Below are 23,328 nucleotides of genomic sequence, written 5' to 3'. Positions count from 1 at the left end.
ACAAATTGGCAATAAAATTGTATCCATGATTGCGCATGGTAAAGACATGAAGGAACCAACATTTACTCATGAGAGTAAATATTGATGGTGCACTGCCTAGTGTCCAGCAGGAGAAGCAAAAACAGGGTTGGTGTTGGTACCAGAAATAAACAAGATCATTAATTTTGAATGGAAGCTGAGGTGGTTGAACTGTTGGCCACAATTGTTGATTTACAACTGGCTTTGGAGGTTTGCCTTTCATTAGTGACAATTGCTATGAAAATGTGAAGTCATTGCTAAGAAATTTGCTGGCTCTGAAAGTCTGCCACTAGACCCAAGAGAGAGGCAAATGTTATGGCACACTCATTGGCTAAACATGCTTCAGACATAAGCGAAAAGCTTTAGAGGAAAAAGCCCCTTCTTGATTTGGTACTCCTTTTTGCTTGCTGATACAAAACAAACCATATTGATTGCATTTGAATGCATAACAACTACTCTCTACTTATAAGCAAACAAAGTTTAAAGCATTCAACACTAATAATTTCCAATCACCTCTCAAATATATTGTTTATTTCAAATTGGTTTTTTTTTTAAAATTAAAAAAGAGAGGATGTTATCTGGTCCAGTTGCTTACTTGGTAAGAAGGCAAAGAATGGAACAACTTGAGTTGGAGTAAAACCAAAATTGTATTATAATTTGCATTATGTATAAATAAAGCAGCAAGATTCTAGGATACGACTTTTCTACGAAAGTCAATATTTTCTCGTGTTCTTTTTTTAATATTGTTACATTGGAGGAAAGAAATCCTACTAGGGTTCGATTCTGAGTGCTATAAGGGGAGGGGGAATCCAACATCACTGTAGACGTTCAACGGTCCTCAATCAGCAAGTTGTGTAATCTTTAAAATGTAGAGCAGTCAACAGAACTCTCAAGCATATGAAATGTTCTTTTCTTTTTTGAACCAAGATAACAATTACACATAACCCATATCCATGGGAGACTGAAACACAAATCCATATAGTCCAATAGGTGAACTTTGGGCGGGCTATATGATTTGCTTACTTTGAGTCACCCAAGTTGAGGAGGAGGAGTTTGGGTATATAGAAGAGTTTGGGCAGATAGAATCCCTAGGCTGTATCATCTCCTCCAATTTATCTTTTTAGTCTTATATCCAAAATTCCAAGTGCTAGTCTTATTCAAAATGACATTAACTTTTCCAAAACCATAGCTTGGTTCCATAGCTTGGTTTTCAATTTAGTTTTCTCTAATATCTCAAATGATTTGCATGTTTAAAATAATCAAATTAAACCCATATGTGGACTTTCTCTGTTGGAACTTGGTCAAATTCTTATAGTTTTCTCTTGACATGTCAAGAAAAATACTTTTCCCAATTGTAAAACTATACACTAATTTGTTACTGAAAAGGATAATTTTCATGTCGATAATCATACTGACATTCACAGGAGGAAAATGATAAATAAATTCACTCAATTTATGTGCACGCATGATTCAAGAGTCTGAGTTTCCTCACTTTCTTTTCTCCTTCCCCTTTTGATTATGCAACATGTTTTTTTATAAATAAAAAATAAAAAATTAACCATGGTTAATCTTATTATTTTAATGTTTTGTAATGGGAGTCATGCATATCTAGAATTTTTTTTTTTTTTTTTTTTTTTTTGGGGGGCATCTCATCGGCCTCCAAACATAAAACATCAATGAAATAAAATAAAAGTATACCAAGGAAAATAAAATAAACAATCAAATTCATACTTCTTCCTTGAAAGCAGTATATAAAATTCATATTATCATTGTTGTTCCTAGATTTGGAGCTTCGACAAGGCCAAGAAAACTTAGAGAAAAGTTTTGGCTGTGTTTCGGCCCGCCTAGAACAAATGTAGTGCCTCACACAAGCTGTCTAGCAAGTAGCAGAGTCATTTTATAATTAGGGCTTTATATATGACCATTAGGTGATGTTTTATTTCTTAATTATTGAATCAAGCTAACCAATTTGATTCAACGGTTAAGAAATAAAGCCTCATTTAAGGGTAATATATAAAGCTCTCACTATAAAATTCTTGCATATTAAATCATAAATCTCACACAGATGGACTTAATTCAAAGCCCATTCCATTTTCACTTTTATTTTCATTTTCTTGGGCCAATGATAAATAAGGCCAAATGGCCTTAGAGACAAATAGACCACGATGATAAAGAATGCAACAAAACACCAGAGAGGGGCAAAACCAAAATCGAGGAGGCAGAAACATAGAGGAAGGAAGAGGGCGGGGAGGAGGGGCAGACCACCTTCCCCAAGATGAGGCCCTGAAGGGCTTGAGGGGCAAAAAAAATAATTTTCTTTTCCTGAGTTTTCGCTTTCTCTTCTTCTTTGTAACAAGTTTATTCTTTTTTTATGTTGCAGACAATGCATTTACATCCCAATCGCCAATTGAACCCAAGATTTCAATTCCATCATATTTCACGCCACTTCAATTCCATCATACTTCATGCAACTAAAATTTCATCCTATTTTCTGCAATATAGGTGACATATCGCAAGTATAGGACTTATGCCCTGCCTAGTTATTATTAGAGTTTGACGTAATGCGCGGACAAATAAAAAAGAATGGACAGATTGCCTTACTTTATTCATATAGAGCTCACGAACAGATTTATGATTTAGAAATAAGATCAAATTGAATCACAAAAGAAGCAAAATAAACCAGAAATATACATTTTGTTTTTGTTTTGGTATCTTCATTCATCGATGCAAATGAAGAAAGCAAGAATGAGGAAAATAAAATATATATACGTATGTATATATAAACTTGTGCTTTTCAAACACTGGAACTTCACCTGTGATCCTTTTGCCTCCATAGATCAATCAAATTGCAAAAGCCAGACAACCCTGTTTTCATTTTCTTGGCCTTGTCTTTTCTTCCTCCAAACACAACCCTCCTCTTCCAAATCTCCCTAATCCCCATAAATTCACTCAAGCCACCCACCATGGAAGAAGAAGATGACCCTTTGCCCTCCCTTGATGATATGGTAGTGGCACTCAAGGAGGCCATCTCTGATGATGGAAGATGAGAGAGATTGGTGATGAACCGCCTTGATCTTCCTAGAGATGGCAATGCCATTAGATGCCGTTCGATCAGGTGACTGACTGTGACCAATTCATAGGAGTCATATAAGGGGCTGCCACAATCCCATACGCCCAATTCTGCCTCTTCTTTCTGATGATCTTCTTCTCTGCGTTTCAATGTTTCTTGCATATTTTTTGGTCTGAAATTCTTCTTGGCACCAAGACTGTTTTAATAGACTGATTAAAAGTAAATGAGAGTTAGGCTGACAAGTGACAAGCATGCAATATTCTGTGTGTCCCAATTACATACAGATTCTCTTGTATATATTTTATAATGGGCACACCATGTTTTGGTGGATGCACCCCTGATTGACTACCTTTGGAATGACTGTAGTGCCCTTTATAGGGAGATTTTTTTCCTTCTTGTTCATCAATATCATGTGCAAATTTGATGAGGATAACATTGTCTTTTACCAGAAGCATGACAGATCCTGCTCATTATTCATATTGGGATAAGACAATAAGCAAGGCAAATCATGCATGTGGATGTGGTGCTCCAACTTTTAATCACAGGTGCTCTTCACCAATCTACATTTAGAAGTTTGTATGGTTTTGAACACACTACTGAAAAAGAAAGAAATTAACAGGGTATCAAATGTGGTGCTATCTACCACAGAAGGCAACAAAATCCATATTAACTTTCATCAAAGAGGTACAAAATCCATATTATCTGGCTTGTAAAAAAAAATTCAATGAATTGATAGAGGAGCTTCTGTATATAATCCAAGGAAGGACCATTGAATTTTTGTTCTTAATTAGCTATGCATTAAATCATGTACTGCTAAAGCACGATTTGCAGTCTAAGGTATGCAATAGAAGATCAACTAACTCTTAATTTTGCGATATTTCGCTTCAAAATATTAAAAGACGTTTTAAGTTCAAATTTATATCCCGTTAAAGACGAGGAAGTATGCTTTAATTAACAGTGCCTAACAAGAAGACCGAAATAAAAGAATAATAAACGTACAATCTTCTTCTTATTTGGGCTAGCTGGACTAATATGTGACAATCTTTTATCATGTGTAACCTATACAACAACGCAATGCTTGTTTCTAATATTTTGTATTTTTTTTTTCTTTAGTTTGCCTCGGTTATATGTTTGTGGAAAATGCGTAAACTTGATTGTTTTTTAAATAATAAACTTACAATTTCTTATATATATTTTTTAATATAAGCGATATTAAAAAATGAGGAATCGAATCTTCAAGTGCAAGGGTAAATTCTCTTAAGAGCATCTGTAATGGTGATAGTCATTTCAATTTTATTTCAATAAATTGAACTTTTGACTTACAGTTGTAAAGTTTAGTTCATTTAAGAGATTAATAGTTCATTTCAGTAATCAATAATTCATTTTAAAGATCAATAAAATGAACTATGAAATGAAATTCATTTTAATAAGCTGACCCACCATAATAACTATATAACCTCTCTTTTATTGACACATGGACAACATTACTTTTTACTTTTAAATTTTGCTTATTCATATTCAAATTTGTTATGCAATAACATGAAAAAGAGGTGCTCTGATGTGTTCTCATTTAATCTCAACTTCCAATTCTTCATAAAAAAAAAGTGTTCATATAATATTGTCACCAACCAATGAAAAACTTTTTTGAACCATTGAATTTACATCCAACGGTGGGTGACTACAAATCTCTTGGACTCCTGTGGTCCAAGAGATCGGGACTGTATTTATATATATAAAGCAAAAGGCAGAGAATGGTGAAACATTCAAAATACCAAAAAATGCTCTTGGTTAATGCAAATATTAAGAATTAAAATTATTAATTAAATGAGGATAATATGGTAAATTCACAATTTTTCATATTWAAAAAATTAAAATTAAAAGAAAATTCAGATAATGGATCCTATTTTTATGGAACACAACTATCCATTATCTTTTTAAATTCTAAAATAAATTTAAATTTTTTTAAAAAAAGCCTTTCGCAGGCGCAGAAGCGCGTGCAGAGAGGCTAGTATATATAAAAAAATTGGTCTCTTTTTAAAGATCTCTTCAAAACTATTTTAATTATATAATTCTTATTGTAATTAACTTTATCCATTCTATTTTATTCAATAATTTAAAAAGATATTTAAAAAGATAGTTTTTATTTGTAAGCTATTGAACTGCACTACTGCAATTGAAACTGCAGTTCAATTCAATAGCTGCAAAAAAAAGTTTAATAAATTGAAATATTGAACTGAACTGAAATGAACTGTTGAGCAACCATTGCAGATACTCTTAACCACTTGAGCTACAAATCCCTTAACTTACAACCTAATTTGATTGAAGAAGTTTTGTTTTTTAACGGTATTTTTTTGTTACTGTAAAATAGAATTGAATCCTCGATCAAACCTAATTCTAATCCATTTTTCAACCCACTCTCACTAATTCTAAACGCCAACGAGATCAATTGAAAATTAATAGAGCTAATAATTGAAATTTTATTCGATGTTGACCACAATTATTGTTGTAAGAAATGTTTCATAAATCCATTTGGTCGTGGTGGAGTTTGATTAATTAGTGTGAAAATAAGAATACCACAACAGAAGTCGTTTTTAGGTGACATATGTACTCCATTAAAAATACTTTCTATAGGGAAAAAGATATGTTAACTTGTAAAGCTCAAGTAGCAATCTAATAACAAACCAGAAGTCGTTTTTAGGTGACATATTTACTCCATTAAAAATATTTTCTATAGGGCAAAATCTATGTTAACTTGTAAAGGTAAAGTAGTAGCAATCTAATATTAGATTGTTTTGGGCCTTTTCATGAAAGAAAAAACAATCTCCACCTAGTATTTGTTTATGTATGTCAAATTAGACAAGTAAGAATGCTATTATTTTATCAAGGAATGCATTGTCAGACACCTACTTAAATTAGGTTTAAATTTTGTTTGTGGTAGAAGAGACTCATGTGGCCCTGCTTCACCGTATCAAATAAACAAAAGAATGGAGATGGCGCTTGGCTCAAGTCTGTGTGTTAATGCCAAAAGATACCTAATACCACGACATTACACGTGAATGGGGGTTTCCATTGTCAACACCTTCCATGAAAGTTATACTTTGACCTGTAAAGTTGTTTTTCTTCAACATCGACGCTACATTTATTGCACATGAATAGATGAAAAGTGGGGAAATTATTCGGATTTAATATCAATAAAAAATTTTCGCTTATGAAATGAATTAGGATAAGTTAAGAGTTCGATCTATGTTCTCTGCCAACGTTACCAAACTGTCACAAAGTATTAGAGACTTGAACATATATGTAAGTCCTAAACTGATTTCATGAGAGATGCTTTTGTTTTCAAGACATTCGAACATTTGATCTACCATCTTCCCGCACCATTTGAGCTAAGGCGTGCAATATTTTAACTTTGAAAGGTGAGAGAAACAAAATATTGCCTTGACAAAGCTAAAACAGAATGTGTTCATATATCAACACTCAATTTGAACAGTGTGTATACACTTAATTATTATAGGCGGTACTAAAGAAACTCCTAACCACATTGCCACAAAGGATTTGCAAAACCGTGTTGTTGTGAGGTCCTACACATCTTGGGGCTTTGAACTGACTAACAGCAGCTCCCTGTGCTAGGTAATGGTTTAGAATCTTCTGGAAGGTTCCCTTCCGAAGAATTCGAAGCTCGAGCGGACCTATGGTATTGACCTTGCGCGAGCTAAGGTACCCTGCATCAACAAAAGATTTATCCAAACAGTTGCAGCATTCACTAAGAACCTCTTGGCTTGGTTCACCATTCAATTCCCAGAAGATGACATAGTGACCAGGATCTGTGGACAAGTCTGCATGGCTTGAGAAGTCAACAACTTCCAATTTTTCTGCAGCTAACAGCTTGGCAGCTTCTTCAACAGCTAGCTGCAGATCATTCTCAGTGTTCTTGTCAATGTTGATGCTAAGGAGAAGATTGCTCCGGCACATGAATTTAATCTCCGGGGTTGAGTTATGGAAGCCCACAACTTTCACTACATCTCCTAGCCTATAACGGTAGAGACCTGCACATTGAATTTGATAAGATTTTAAAGCACAAGTATGGATAAATTTGCACATGAGATGGCAGCTCATATTTCATATAAAAGAGCAAGACTTGTATGACGACTTGTGGATTCGAGATTCCATAGCCAAGAACTAAAATACAAAATCTACCTCTTTTTAAGCATATTTAAATCATGTTAATCTGATTAAGATGTACTTTTAACTTTAGATTACTATTAATTTGACTAACTGACCAAACATATTTCTGCTGCTGCATTATTCATGCATCATATACTATAAAGATAGTAATGGAAAACTTGAACAGGCCTACCCAGATCAAATGAGAGTTGGATAACTTTGAGAACAAAAACACGGATACTATAAAATACTTGCAAGTTCACAGAGAATACAAGGATATATGATTAATTATATAAAGTGCCACGCATGCTGAACAAGAAAAAAATCTGTTTCCTCTCAGAAGATTGTGTCCGTATCTGCATAGAGCAAGCCCCACAGACTTGGCATAAGACCTTGACGTTCAGACCAATGAGATTAACAACGCAGTATTCAAATCAAGCATTTCTGATGTTGATACATTATGGGGGACATCAAATATGCCAACTACAACTATAGAAAGATCATATGCTAGAGGATTGTATAATGCTTTTTCACTGTGTTTAAAGATTATTCTGTGATTGAATCAAAACAATAATGGATGCATTTGTCTAAGCCAGCTGGCTTAGTCACGTCAACTAGTGAGACTTCAGAATCTCATTAGAGACAATACAGAGAAACAAAATAATAATTGTAAAGAACAATGTACAGCATGGAGAGGAGGGATATGGCACAAGGATAGAAGCAGTTGCCCTCTGGCTCTAGGGTCACATGGTCAGCATTTAAGGCCAAATCTGGGTTTCTAGATGCCCATTTAATGGGACTGGCAAGAAAAAGGCAAGTTTGATATACTTTAAAGGATAAATTCATGGATTAATAATAGATTTTCAGAAGCACAGTTCTTGAGAAAACAAGGCTTGGCATAGTAAGCATATTGAATTTGAAATCACTCTGCATATTGTAGACTCATAGGAAGCAAACCTTATTGCTAATTATAATTTAAATAGAAGAGCAGACATGGGCTTGGCCAAGTTGGCTAGAGCGGATGTGCTCCTCACTCTGCACCCGAGTTGGAATCCCCCTCCCCGTAGTTTAGATTAGATTAAAGCAGATTATCGCTTGTATAAATAAATAAATAGAGGAATTACCTGCAACATTAGTGATAACAACCTCATACTCTTCACCAACCTTGACTTCAGTCAGACCTACTGGCTTGGGCTCCACACAGAGCTCCTGGTCACCAATGTTGTTCCTCAGAGGGATGAATTCAAAATATCCAACATTAGGGAGCACAGCATAAGAGGTGAACTCAGTGGGTACTTTTGGGTTGATATTTGCTCCAATCCACCCTTCAGAAGCTCCATAATCAGCACTCAACAAAGGCAAGCCCGCAGCATAGTGCCTCAACTTCTTCTGATAAGGCTCCATTGACCCTGTCATAATACCATAAATGTACTTGACATTTGGAAAAAGTGCTGGTATCAATCCATACCAGTTACTCAATCCTGAACATTTTTCATAAATGAGTTCAGCCAATTCAGGGTCTGGCTTGAGCAATTTTGACAAAGCTGCTCGGATTGACGGGGCTGTGATTTGGCTGCTGAGGACCCCGTCTCGAATGTTAGCACAGAGTTCTTCCCACAGTAATTCAAAGGTTCTGAATGCAAGGACTATGCTATGAGCAAATGCTGAAGATATCGACTGAACCTCATCCCTGAATATTAGCCCACACAAGAGATGGCAATATAAGGACTGGTGGAAATCAGGACCAAATATTACTTCATCAGGGCTGCAGCATTGGGACTGCATTGCTTTCATCGTGTTCTTGAACTGTGAACGACTATACACATTGGTGGTGGCAGTTCCAGCTGCCAAACCACCTTTTGTTTTGAACTGCTTGCTGGAATAGATGAACTGCAAGGCCTTTCCATTCACAATAGGAAACTCCCTGAACAATAGGCCTCATTTTAGATCATCAGAAAAAGTAAAGGAGGAAAATTGAAAGATAGGTGAGTGCTAAACTCAAATGCATCAGTACCTGTTTCTAAAGGCAAAAGACGTTTGAAATATCTGCATGGTAGTTTCCATCAGCTCATCAGTGAAAGGTACGAACTTTGGCCTTCCCTGAGAAGTACCAGAACTGCATATCGTGCAACATATGAGAAAACAAAACTTCTCCAACAGAAATTCTAAGTGATGAAGTAGTAAAATAGAAGATTTCATAAGTACCTTAATGAGATGGTTGTGATTGGCTTCCCAGTGAGAATGGGAGAGGAATCACCATCTGCAATTCTCTGAATATAAGGGTCCAAATCCTTGTGAGTAACAAGGGGAACAATAGCCTTGAAACTCTCTGGGTCAGTTCTTCCATCTAGTCCTAGATTCTGCAAGTACTCCGCTGATGCATTTTCTTCCAAGATCTTCTTAAGGGTCTGTCTCTGAACCCTCTCGGCATCCTTTGTCATTGCCTCAAAGTCCTCTATGACTTTCTCCATGTTGAACTCTTCCATCTTCTCCAACATCCTCACAAATTCTGACTTTACCAGAAACAAAAATCAGCACCAAATACAACTCTAAGGATTAAAAAATACAAGTAGTTTTATATTGAACCTTTATAGGACTAACAAATGAAACTATGATCATTTAATTGAAACAATCAATTCACTTGAGATTCTAATACACCCCATTCTCACTCAGCAAAAATAGAAAAAGGGCAAAAACGCTGGCAGGGTGGAAGAAAGCGACAAAAAGCTATGAGCCATTCAAAATAAAAAATCATTCAGATGCTCAGGCACCTTGTAACAAACTGTTACTTTCAAGCAACTAAGAGCACCTCCAACCGGTTGCAGATTAGAGCTCATCACAACCAGCAGGCAGAGGGGCAGTTGGATACATGATAATTTTATTTAAAAAGTCGGTGAAAGTAAAGTTTCTGAAAACTCAGAGCTCCTTTCTTTTCCTCAGCTTTCTGAGCAACCAAACAGACTTCAACGAGCATTCCAGAAAAAAGGTTGCAATTCTTTTTAAAGATAAAACAGGAAAAAAGACTTGATTGATGAAAAATGAAAGAAAATAGCTAATCTTCTCATAAATAAAAACAAAACTAGCTAATCGATGCAATAGAAGGAAAAGTCAAATCTCCAAAAGCAGGTTGAAGTTGAACACACGGTTGAGCAAAAAGGATGACTAATAATCTCTTATCAGAAGAGTACTCCAACTTGAGAACCAGAACGCGAAGCTTCTAAGCTTTCGTCTTTAACTGAGTGCAGTCAACGCAGTCAACTCTGAACACCTTTCCAAGAAACTTATCTAATTCTAAGACAAAAGGCTTAAAAGATCGAAAATTCAATAAGATAAAGAAAGAAATTAAGCAAATTTAAAGCTCCAAGGGGTTGAAATTCATCCAATTAGTGCTTCAAATACCCAACTATAGCTTGTACTCAATAGGAATTCGAAATCCAAATGAGTAAAATTGATCATTAACAAAAGCAGTAACATACTAAAATCGAAACCATGTGGAAAACGAGCTTCAAAAGTTGGCCTTGTCCACAAGGGGAAAATAAAAAAAACAGAGAATTTCAAAATAGAAAACAGAAAAACCTTTTCTGGAAAAAGAAACGACTTTTCAAATTCAAAGAAAAAGAAATGGAAAATCAACAACCAGAGAGAGTGAGAGACAAAATCAGACTTGTACAGCTTGTAACAGTAAACTCAATTGCCCAAAAGTCTACTCTGCTTGGCTCGCTGGAAAACCCAAAGAGAAAACAAAAGAAAGAGACTTGAGCTCGTTTGTTATGTCAAAACCTCAAAACCCACCTGAATTCCTAGACTAACAGTGAACAGCCAGGAAGAACAATACCTGTAAATCGAATTCTGAGAGAGACAGAGGAAAACAGAGTGCTCTGTTTTTGACGTTGACAGAAGAATCCAGGATTTAGAAGCCAACTGATAGAGGATGATGGCAGGCACAGGAACCAAAGCACTGTGGAAGAAGAAAAGGTTACAAAGTCACCGAATTTGATGCAATTTTCTGCTGCGGAAGCAAACAGAAGATACTTTCTAGAGAGATAAAGTAAGAAATGTGGCTTTGGGGGTTGAGACCAAAGGCCGAAGTGTCGAGCTTGGCTTGGGTAATTCAGACTGGGAGTGAGTGAAGATTCTTTGTGGAGGTGGAATATTTATATAGGCAATATTACCCAGTTGGCTTTTTCTTTTTCTTTTTTGGATGACGGTTTGCGTGTGCTTTGGGATGTGTAATTTCCTTTTTTTTTTTCTTTTTTTTTTTAATTTCACATCATTAATGATTTTAGTTAATTATCCTGAAGATGGTTTTTAAGACCTTCTAAAAAGGATGGAAAATACTAAAAGAATCACAATATTGAGCTCAAATTGCACTGAATGTGGTAACCTGTTTTAATATATCACCGTTCTTTTATTTTCTTTTTGGTAAATAAAAGAGAGATTCAAATATGATGTTGAACAGATAGTTGAAGTGATAGAAGAGGAGTTGGAGCATCGTGCGTGAAAAGGCAAAACCAACAAGTTACAAGTGTGGGCCTGAGCTCCAATTTAGGCTTATGACTCGCCGTTTTGAAGGGAACGGTGCAATAAGTAAAACTCATTTGTCATGATGTATGGACTTTTTTGACGTTCGAGATCGTTTAGCAACCCAAACGGGCCTTTTAATACTTTGCTAGTTTTTGAAAACTTTTGTTTATTTTTCTTTGGATTCCTAAAATTTTTAAGAATATTTAAATCAACTTTAGCCCATAACTAAGGCATTATGTCATCATTCTGAAGTTAATAAGACTGAGCTAATACGTTGTCACAATAGATCAAAATAAGAAAACACTACACAATCCCTTACATTGGTCGCAATGACCACTAACACCCCAATGTCATCACCACCATCATCACAAATATATAGACTAGTTGGTAATATTAGCATTCATTGATATGTTTGTTTTTTTTTTTAAATCCAAAACGTTCATTAATCTTGCCAAAGCAATAATTATTTTTTGTTTTCTTTTTACATATTTACTCTTAATATTGTTAACATTTTAGTGAAACAACTTATACAAGTATATTGGTTTTTTTTTTCTATTTTATTTTGTTTAAACATTTATCTAAGGATTCATATTGAATACGTCTTTTTTAAATATAAAAAATCAAACAATAAGGGATTTTATTCATAAATTACACCACAAGGGTAATACAAATACAATAACCGCGAGGACTACTACAACAACTACTATGGCTGGCCTTCGGGATGGGCGTGAAGGGCCATGGCCATCCAAAATTTTTATATATTATATACCAACGTCCAACTTTTATAAATAAATAAAAATAAAAAAACGCATGATAAAATTAAATGAGGAAACACAATTCCTCTTCCCATAAGAAACCCCAACAAGCTTCATCATTTTCCACGCATCACCTACTCCTAGTTTCTCCATGGAAGAACATACTCTATATTTAATCCACTGAGTTCTTAATCTACCACCTTATTATTCTATATTTTCCCAATCTCTCTTTAATCCATCCATTATTTCCAGTTTCTTTCATCCCTCTTTTTTTATATTGTAACCCTAAAAATCGATCTATCACCGAAAAGCTCACAATTTTTCTTTTTTGATCGTTGTCTTTGAGATTGATGGTGACTCAAGAGGAGAGAAGCATGATAATTTGAAAAGGTATATTTATGAATTTTTCTTTATATTTGTTCCTATCCAACAAACTATTTTTTCAATTTCCAATTGGAGCAAAACACTGAGAGACTCATTATAGAAGCAGACAACAAACTCTTTCCTTGGGCTAGAACGTCGGTTTGTAAATTTGTAATTAACTTCATGATATTAAATATCTACTCTAATTTTTATTTATTTATGGAGATATGTTCTACTATAATACATACTACCTTTTTTATTTGCGTGTAGCTCGCAAAATAAAATTATTTTATTTATTGTTTTCTTCGCAATTATATACTAAGGAAAGAGCCTCATTTAGTTTATTGTCTAGGCCCAGCCCTAACTACCCGCAAATGGATTGCAGCTTACAATAAATACGGAGAGATGAATAGGCACATTTTCTACTATATTTTTGTTGTTGATACATCATTTTCTTTGTTTGGCAATAAGTTATTATTTAAGAAGCTTCCAATATAATAAGCTAGTTTGAAAAAAGCTAAATTTTTTTTGAAAAAGGCAAAAAAACTTATCAACTTTCAAACTAAAGACATGCAAATATATAGAATTTCTTAGGAAATCCAAAAATAAATAAGGGCATTTTTGTCCATTTTGGCTCTTTACAAAATATTTCTCTCTCCTTTGGTCATTTTCAAAATACCCCATGAATATTTGATCGTATGTAATCCAAGCAACCACTCTCACGTCCCATCCCATTCACATACTCACATGATCCTAATATATACATGTTGAGAATATCATCCAATTTTTTTTCGATAATTTTTGAAAATATAAACTTTTATTTTATGTAAACGAAAATATGTCGACTTATTAGGTGGCACGTGGGATTATATAAAGCTGTACCATATACTTTCTTTCTTTTTTCCTTTCTTTTTTTCGTGCAAAATGTGTGTCAATGTCTTCCTCAAAATAAATTTTGATCAACTGATCATGTGTGCGTTTGGGTTTAAACATTTTTTTATCAACGAAAGATGAGAGATACGAACATCTTCCAAGTAAAAGCTAGTAGAGATTCAAGAACAAGCGCAATTTGTGAGTGATGTGATGATTGTCTATGACTATAAGCAGTACTTGTGTTGAGTTCATTGCATTGGCGCCTGCCATATGCATGAAAATCCATTGCATCTTTTGGGTGGTTTCCTATTTAAATTTGATTATCCCCTTATTTAAATTTGTAATACTATTATCGACTCAAATATAGCAAGAATTTTTTCGATGTGATCCATCATCGCGTGGTGTTCTACATTCATTTATTTTTATAACATGTGTATTTATATATTAATATTATATTTTGAGTTCACGGAATATGAACTATGTTGCCCACCACTCATATCATAATGTTTGAATCACTAACACTATGTGGCGATGTGATATTCACTTCACACTAAGAAAACTTATGGTAAAATTCATGAACTTCCTCTCACTTAAGGAATGCAGTTGTAAATGCATGAGTTGGTGAATGACCACCATACCTCTTAATATTCCACCGTTGGATTTTATGTAACCTATGCACTAAGTATTTGTAATTAGTACTTGTAACCTATAGGTATATTGTAAATGATGGTATTCAATCTTCGATCTTGTAAGCCTATAAATAGGTGGTTCTACCAAAGATTAAGAGAGGAATAAACATGGTGAAGCTTTATCTTTAGCATATCACTTCTCTCTACATTTTCTCCCACTAGTTTTATAACAATTTAGTTATTATCCATTTATTCATTTTCTAGGGCATATATGCCCACATCGTTTGTCACTAATGGCCTCGTATGACTTAAATTGATTTAATCACAATAATGCTATTTGTGTCATATTTATTGATTATATTGATGACCACTTCATACCAGTATATGTAGAGTCCATCTATATTAGAGAGTTGATTAGCAATGTAATCCAAATAGTAACGGTTGTAATTAATGGGAAAACAATATATATTTTTCTTATACAACCCGCGATTAGTGTATATTAGCTATATATTATTGTATATTACTCAAATGCCGCAAATGTGGCATCTGGGAGCGGCCATCGGGCCATGCATGACGCATATATTTTGTTGGACTTGTCCTAAGTTCGCAAGTGATAATACTTTATCGTAGTTGACAAAGAACGTTGTCCTCTTAATTGCATCGTAATCTAACCAAATTTCCTGTTGTCAATGCCCACAAAATGTGTAATTTGTAAACGTCTAAAAGTTCATATGGTATTTATGCAAATTTTTCAATAATATATGAATAATACTTAATCCTATATGGTACCCGTTTTAAATTTTGAGCTGCTCCTAGAAACAAAATTTTTTAAAAAGTACATGGACTTGTGTACTATTTGACCTGTAAGGGCTAATCCGCAAAAAAAAACAGAAAAAAAACAAACAAACCTATAAGCTTTTTTATTGTGTAAAAAACATGGCGGTCATTGTAACCCCCAATTTTTCACCTCGATGATATCCCGTTGATAACTATATCAATTTTTTTCTATTAGCAATTGATATGACAATTTTGTGTATATTCATGTGAAAATGAGTGGAAGCAGATATAAACAAGTAGAGCATTGTCCCACTCGTACTACTTAGAATCAAAATTCGATTCATGGCGGCTTATACACAAACAATCAAAGACTCGCTGTCACCTTCTTGTTATGATGACAATTCGTTATATTCAAGTTGGGCTCCGTATTTATTCACGTCATTTCAAATGCATGTATACATACAAGGGTAGTTTTCTCCCATTTAGCACCCTAACATATTATATTGATAATCATGAATTGTGATTTATGATTAAGTGAGACGTATCTGTACCTGCGAGTTTCATAGAATTTGTCAACATGATATCTTGCATCTAAAATCTTCTTAAAATAAATAAGACGGTTTTTAATCACAATGATTTCCTAAACCTATATCCGAGTTTTGTTTTGATTATGCAATTTGGTTTTGAGTCATTTTGGTCCACCAACTCTTACATGTGTTTCAATTTAGTCTCTTCGTCAAATTTCGTAAAATTTTCCATCTACTTGAGGGGTAAAACCATCAATTTGGTTACGCTTATCCTCTAACAACTAACGAAAAATATTGCGAAATGAATAAATTGGAACACAAATAAAAGTTGTAGAACCAAAATGAAAGTTGTAGAACCAAAATGAAATTTTGGTATAAGTTTAGGGACTATTACAATATAAATATGATATATATTGTTAAACTATGAATTAAGATTTATAATTTTTTTTTTAAAATATTCAAAGAGTTTGAATATTTCATCTTCATTGATTTAAAAATAAAATAAAAATAAATTGACTAAAACACAATGTAAGAATATTTTATAATAGAATATATGTAACCCACATGATATGACCGGATTTATTTGATATTAAAGAGAGAAATTTATTTTCTTCTACATTGATAGATCGCGCAATACTAATATCTTGATATACTAAAAAACTAATAATCATCGAGGTATGTATGCCATTTATAATTATTCAATTTCCGCATTATGATATTGTGAAAATCATAAAATTCAAGATCTTAAATTATGATTGGTTGTTATAATTTCAGCCAATATTAAGTTTACACGCAAATCCTATTATTTAAGCCCCGAAAAGAAAACCTTGCCTACAATGACTGTTCACATCCACTGCGATTGGGCAGTGCTTGGATGGCAGCTTTCATACAAGGTCGCCATTTTGATATGTCATCTGACTCAGCTTGGTAACCAAGCCAAGCCATACGTAGTAATTCACGACTTGGCCATTATCCATATTTATTTTTCTAATTTTAAAGGGAAAAAGTCAAATTTCCCCAATTAACTAAGTGATTGATTCCCAACAAAAAAACAAAATAAATATATATATTAAGCGATTTGATGTTGATTGGTTGTCTAGAAAAGTAAACTATCTGAACATTGCATTAAGACTTTGTAAGCTTCGTTACGTATATTTCAAATGTCAACAATGTATAAATAAAAAAATAAAAAAATCGTATCTGAATATTTTGCAAAATATAAATAAAGTTCATGGATATAAAGAACGTTTCCAGAAGGATGCCTTGTAAAGGCGGTTGTGCTTGTATTAATTCTGAATTATAATAGTTTTGTGTTAAAGTAATAAATGATAAAAGTAAATTTTTCAGCTTTAAAATTAAGGATCGTGCAAATAATTTGTAGTTCAAACAATTACTTCTACACTCAAAGTACCGTGTTTGAATCAAAAGTTCTAAGAACTTATGCTCAGACTCAGAGATTGTGAGGCCCTTTGTCAAGGGGCTCAATCATGCATATATGGAAGATCCTTTTCTTTGTTGATTTTGTCTGCCGACTAAATAAAGCAAATTCTTCACTCTCGGAGATATTTAACCTTTCTTTTATGTATCAAAAAGAAAATTTAAAACCTTTTGGGATCCAAAAAATACTGAAGCAGTAATGTACCAGAAAAAGCTGGTTTATATTCATGAAAGCAATTTCCAAAAGCTTGAAATCTAAAGTGAAGTGATAGCGTAGCATTTTGTTTGTTCATTCTTGGATTCACTATGAGCCTTTCTTTTTTCTTTCTATAATTAAGATATTGTCATGTGTTATGTAAAAAATAACTTTTGTTTCTCAAAAACTAAAGGGCCATTCGGTAATGTTTTCAAGTCTCCGTTTTCATTTTTTTTACCAAAAATGTGTTTGGTATGTCATTATCATTTTTACTAGAATTGTTTTCTGAAAACAAATTCAAACTCATGTACAAAAATTGAAAACACTAATTTAATTTTTTTCATTTTCTACCCAATGTATTGGCATGATTGTTTCTTTCTTTCTTTTTTCTTTGGTTGGTCTGATTTTTCTTTTTTTCTTTTTTCAAATTTCAGTTTTTTTGTTCCACTTCATTATTTTATTTTGCTACACCAGTGTATATTAATTTTATGATAAAACCATCATATATTATTCAATTTCATATTTATTTTAAACTAAAGATAATACTATTTTATTATCTAGATTTTTCTAAAATTAGAAATTTTATTATTTTAATTATACATTATTATTATTATCAAAGTATACATTTTTCATTGTTTGTAATAATTTTAGCTTTAAAATATCAGAATTAAAACAAATATATATTTTAGGACATAAATTAGCAAAAAAAATACTTATAATTAAAAGTATAGTGGTTGTTTCTTCACGCAAAAGAAGTTGGTTTTCTAAATTCCAAATTGATAATTATTATTGCATACTAATTTCCATATTACTTAATTACTTAAGAAATCAAAGGAAAAAAGGGGGAATCTTTTACTATTGTTTTTGTGGCCTAAAAAGTGACGAGAGGGTCTTCTACTAGTTCTCTCTGATAAGAAGGGGAAGTCCTTGTTGTCTCTTGGGTGGCCCATGCTGATTGGAAGAAGAACACACATAAATTCAAACAAGTAGTAATTCTTCAACCCCACAAATGCCATGCGCAATGCCCTTAGAATATGTTGTATTGTCCACTAACAAATTTGGTGTGACAAGAGGTTGAGGCAATTCCTTTTTTTTTCTTTTTTTTTTGCAACAATATATAAACATACTAAAGTGTCATTTACGTATTTTCATAATTGTTTAACTGCATTTCGCTTGAATTTAAAATTTTGTACTAATTATAATAAATATAGTTTTGAATTAAAAATATATATATATAGAAAAGTTGAATTGATTTTCCCAAAAGTAGGGAACCACTTTTTCTGAAATACAACAGATTTTACATGAATTTGACGCATCCATGCACGCCCACAGGAATTCAATTGAGTATGGGGAGAGAGAGAGAGAGAGAGAGAGAGAGAGAGAGAGAGAGAGAGAGAGATCTAAATTAGGTTGAAAGTGATAGTTCAACTTTAATTAAAAAATAAAACGATGAAAGGGGAAATTTTTGAAGGACGATAAGGATATATTAAGACAAGACAGCCTAGTGTAAGAAGTCTACAGCCCACCCACTTGCCTGCCGCAATATCAAAAGCCAAACAAAACTTTTGTGTACAATCCCAATCCCAAATCCCAATCCCAATCCCAATCTCTATCAGTCTCATCTCCAGCTGCTAAAAAGCTTCAAGTTGAAGAGGATAGCCCCGCAGATTGTGCGACCTACTGCTTTCTATTTTCCTTTGTGGAAATCCATGTCACTAAAACATCAAGGCATCAAAACTCCAAATTCAACACTCAAATATCAGCTAAGACGTATCCAGATCAACATTATTTTTTAAAAAAAAACGAGAAGAAGATGATGAAAAGAAATAGATATTCCGATGATAAAAGAATGCTGAAAATATGTAGTTCTTGAGTGATTACAGTACGTATCTTTTGCACTTCCTTTTCTATTGATCTAATAAAATTCAATCGTTTCTTTTATTAAAAACAACAAATTTGTATTTAACATAAAAGTAAGATAAGATAATTTTTACTTTACCCGAAAAATGTAGAAGCAAAAGAGAGAGAAAAAAAACATGTTACGAAGCTTTTTTCTTATTTACACAGCTTTTGTCTTGTAAGGCTAGCATTCACGAAGGGAAAAAAATAGAAATGCTAAAATGATGGTTTAAATAGGACCAAGCTAATCATTGAGACAATTTATCCGTTGTAATCCAAAATATAATCAAATCGCCTTATGTGCCTCATTATATTACAAGGATTAAATCCGATTGTCACATTCATTATTCACTCCTATTCTCAAAGCGCAAGAAGCTCATCCCCAGCTAAGACATATCCAGATGAACATTAAAATAAATATAAAAAAACAAAAAGAAGGTGATGAAAAGAAATAGATATTCCGATAATAAAAGAGTGCTGAAAATATGTGCTTCGTGAGTAATTACAGTATGTATCTTTTGTACTCTTTAACGTGAAAGTAAAATAAGATAGTTTTCACGCGAAAAATATAAAAGTAAAAGAGAGAGAAAAGAAACATGTTAGGAAGCCTTTTCTTATTTTCACAGCTTTTGTCTTGTAATAAGGCTAGCATTCACCAAGGGGAAAAAAATAGAAACGCTAATGATGGTCCAAATAGGATCAAGCTAATCATTAAGATAATTTCTCCTGTTGTAATTCATAATATAATCAAATCGTCCTCATTCATTATTTCTCTTTCTAATATAAAATCTAAATACTAGACTCTAGGCACTTAGAAAATTTTAAACTCTTACAATAAAAATATCTTACTAAAAAAAACATATTAAATTTTGTGATTATTATATTCTCATGTACCTCATTATATTTACAGTCACATTCATGATTCACTCCCATTCCCAAAGCACAAGAAGCTCATCCCCAAATGAATTCAATTGCGTGAAAGATCCATCACCAATTATGCATCTTTTATTTATTTGGTTTTCATTTCTTTAAGAACCCGACAACAAAAAATAAACTTAAAATCTTTGACTAGAATGAGCTCAATCCATGTGAAAAGGAACAGTGGACCGGCCGTAGAATTTTATTAATGAATTAAGCCCGTGGAGAAACTTTATGGTCTGTGTATTTGGACCGTAGCACAATACTTTGTGAGAAAAGTGACGGATTACGAAACTCACTCACATGGTCACATGAAAAGCGTGGTGTTTTTTTTTTTTTTTTTTTTTTTTTTTGCAATAAGCCACTTAAAATACACTGCCGACCAAAATGGCTCCAGGTGAATCCGAATCTATACGTGTATAGCGTTTGGCTAAAACCCAATTTGAGTTTTATTTTTATTTTTAATAGAGTAGATTTATTCATATAAAAGACAATTATAAAATTACACGGAAAGAACACTGCTTTAGAAGAGAGTTCTTACAAACAAGAAAGCAGAACATATAAATAATGAAAGTACAACCCGTGCAAGAACAATTTGAGTCTTTCATTTGGTAGTCACATTTTAATTTTTTCTCCCTATTCACTCAAAATCAGAGTTTTCGTGGAAAATTCGTCCCACTAATGGGAATGAGAATCGAAAGCCAATACCAAGTTGTTTTGGTGATTTTTCTGGCTAAATTCCAATTGGTATGGGTTTGTGGATAGATATTATTTCGGGTGCTCGAACTGATAACCCACTACGAAATGAATGCCTTTTTTCTAAAATGAAAATGAAAGCAATTGATTTTGAATGTAATATCAAACTAACCCAAGTTTAATTGGTCGGCTTTTGGACCATAAACTCACTTTAGGAAGTGGGGTAGGGTCACGAATTAATCCAAATACTTGACTTTTTTTTTCACCCTAATTTAGGGGCGATTTGTATTCAATTTTGTAGCCAAAATTTGTTCTTTTTAATCCAAATCCTAGCATAAGACAAGTAATTGCCTTTTTTGGTCTATAGCGTATAAATTTCGTGTTGTACCCTCTAAACTCTATTAAGGCAAAAGCCAAAGCACACAATAGCCAAAATTATTTACTAACATGTTTTTCTTTCTCTAATTACGATGCATGTTTTTTTTTAAAATTTTGACAGACGATATTCTATTGTAATTTAATCTTACCTATGAAAAGAGGGATTCAAACTCGAATTTAGAGTATAAAGTGTGGGAGCAAATATTTCCGTCTCCAATCACGGCACGCCACGTGGAAAAGAAGATTATCTCTTAAATTAATTAATTGAACCAGTTTATCTAGTCAATTAATTAATTGGGATAAATATCTTAATTAATAAAATATTATCTTTATTTAATAAGATAATATTATTAATTCAGATATTATCATAATAAAGAGAAGATAATATCGTTAATTTAGATATTATCTTAATAAAGAGAAGATAATATCATTAAATTAGATATTATCTTCAATAAAGATATATAATCAAGTCCGGCTCGATCCCTACGAACTTGGGTAGAGAATAAACTTAGCATATTCTCTACGAAACCTAGCCTTTAGGCTCCTATAAATAGACGACCTTATTAGGGCATCTAAACCTATTCCTAATACCCAAGAAAAATATCCTAAGCTCTCTCTCCACTCTCCATATTTTCTCCACGAAGGAAAATCGAAGGTTGAAGGATTTAGAAGCGAATATTCTCCCGTGAGATTATTTGCACAAACATAAAATACATATACTCTAGCCAATTCGATTATGCCCATATCTAAATTAACGATACATATTTTAATTATCTACTGAAGTTACTAAAAGAACTTGCATGTGGACGGGTGCAATGTATCTACTTCACATTGAAATTCGTCGAACTTTGTGAATTTCGTCTCATTTATGAGAGAACGTACTCCTTCCGCAACAAGTTTTTCTCCACCAACGCAAGCTCTTGGTTGAGTAGAATACTAATTAACTCATACTTATGTCATAGTTAGAAGTACTAAACCACAAGCTTATTGGTTGGGTTCAAATCCGCAAAGGATCTTGAATTGTATCCCACTTTGTCCTAATGACCCCCCCATGGTTCCCACCAATAATTCCTCTACATAAAAGTTATCTTCTCGGCAGTTGCTTATCTCAATGACTAACTGCCGACAAAAATATTTTTTATTTACATCTGATATTATGTAAGCGTACTTATTTTAGTGCGTTGATCATTTCTACTTATCCTAATTTTGGCTTACTATGTATCATTTTTGTTGGATTTGTAGAATAACATATAAATTAACACCAAGACTCTCTCTTGGCTTCATTTTAATTTTTTATTGTTTTCGGTTTTCTTTGTACCATTGTCATGATTTGGAGGTCTCATCTAACATATATATGTTCTTTATGCCTAATCATTGAATCCTGAATGGGGTGCAACTCTCCTAGGTTGTTAGGCACAAGGCCAATTACCAAATACTTATGAAAAGGTAGGTGGTATATGATATTTAAAATAATAATAAAAACACAATTAACAAAGTAGACATGTACTCATGGTTCAAGAAGAAGTACATCTTGCCCATGACATTATTTTTTGTTACTATTTTTTTTCTTAAGGTTTAGATTGGTATTTATCATAATGCGATTATGTGATTTGTAGGAAATGATATTTTTTTCCCTTTTTTTCAATTTTTTTTAGTATTTAAATTGACCACTAATGTCAACTTGCCCATATAAGTCTTGCCTTTGGGCTCGCCAGGGCTTAGTGGAGCTCACCTCTTGCCATGGCTGAATTTTATTGTTGAAATGAGTTTTGGAAGCCTAAGGGGCTTTTGGTCTGAACTAGACTTATCGCTGGAAGTGCTCTTATGTCAAGTTTTCGTACATTTTATAAGCAAAGGGTCACTTCATGTCTATTTTGACAAAATTGGTTGATTGTGGTTTGATTAGTTGCTTACATTAACTTATTAAAGTACATTGAGTGATTTGGATTCGAATACGGGAATATTGGTCAGTGGCCAGAAAACATTAACAATGTTTGGAGTGAAAAATATGGTCATACCATTGAAGGTGTAAAGAGCACTCAATTAACTTTTTTACCCCATAATTTGACAGAAGTAATGGTAAATGACCAAAATGCCACGACAG

At 33.2% G+C, this 23,328-nt stretch overlaps 1 protein-coding gene across 3 annotated transcripts; it reads right to left on the bottom strand.

Annotated features, from left to right (window-relative positions):
• LOC18784809 (jasmonic acid-amido synthetase JAR1) lies at positions 6,490 to 11,677 on the bottom strand. Of its 3 annotated transcripts, none has more exons than XM_007220569.2 (5): positions 11,088 to 11,677; positions 9,458 to 9,765; positions 9,267 to 9,368; positions 8,377 to 9,176; positions 6,490 to 7,134 (listed from the first exon to the last, which is right to left on the bottom strand). In XM_007220569.2, exons 2-5 carry the CDS (start codon positions 9,748 to 9,750, stop codon positions 6,590 to 6,592), a joined length of 1,740 nt encoding a protein of 579 aa, XP_007220631.1. In that variant the 5' UTR covers positions 9,751 to 9,765; positions 11,088 to 11,677; the 3' UTR covers positions 6,490 to 6,589. The 3 variants fall into 3 exon arrangements, with proteins under 3 accessions (XP_007220631.1, XP_020412540.1, XP_020412539.1); XM_020556951.1 differs by having other exon boundaries at positions 9,458 to 9,761; positions 11,088 to 11,394; XM_020556950.1 differs by lacking the exon at positions 11,088 to 11,677 and adding an exon at positions 10,024 to 10,420 and having other exon boundaries at positions 9,458 to 9,761.

Source organism: Prunus persica, chromosome G2 (assembly GCF_000346465.2).
Source record: "Prunus persica cultivar Lovell chromosome G2, Prunus_persica_NCBIv2, whole genome shotgun sequence".
Lineage (NCBI taxonomy): Eukaryota > Viridiplantae > Streptophyta > Magnoliopsida > Rosales > Rosaceae > Prunus > Prunus persica.
Note: the sequence above shows the minus strand (reverse complement) of the source record. Positions and strands in the feature narration are given on the sequence as shown.

Coding starts and splice junctions, on each gene's coding strand:
- LOC18784809 (XM_007220569.2), bottom strand. CDS start 9,750: ATGTTGGAGAAGATGGAAGAGTTCAACATGGAGAAAGTCATAGAGGAC. Junction 9,177..9,266: donor TCTTTTGCCTTTAGAAACAG/GTACTGATGCAT, acceptor CCTATTGTTCAG/GGAGTTTCCTATTGTGAATG. Junction 7,135..8,376: donor TGTTATCACTAATGTTGCAG/GTAATTCCTCTA, acceptor TTCAATGTGCAG/GTCTCTACCGTTATAGGCTA.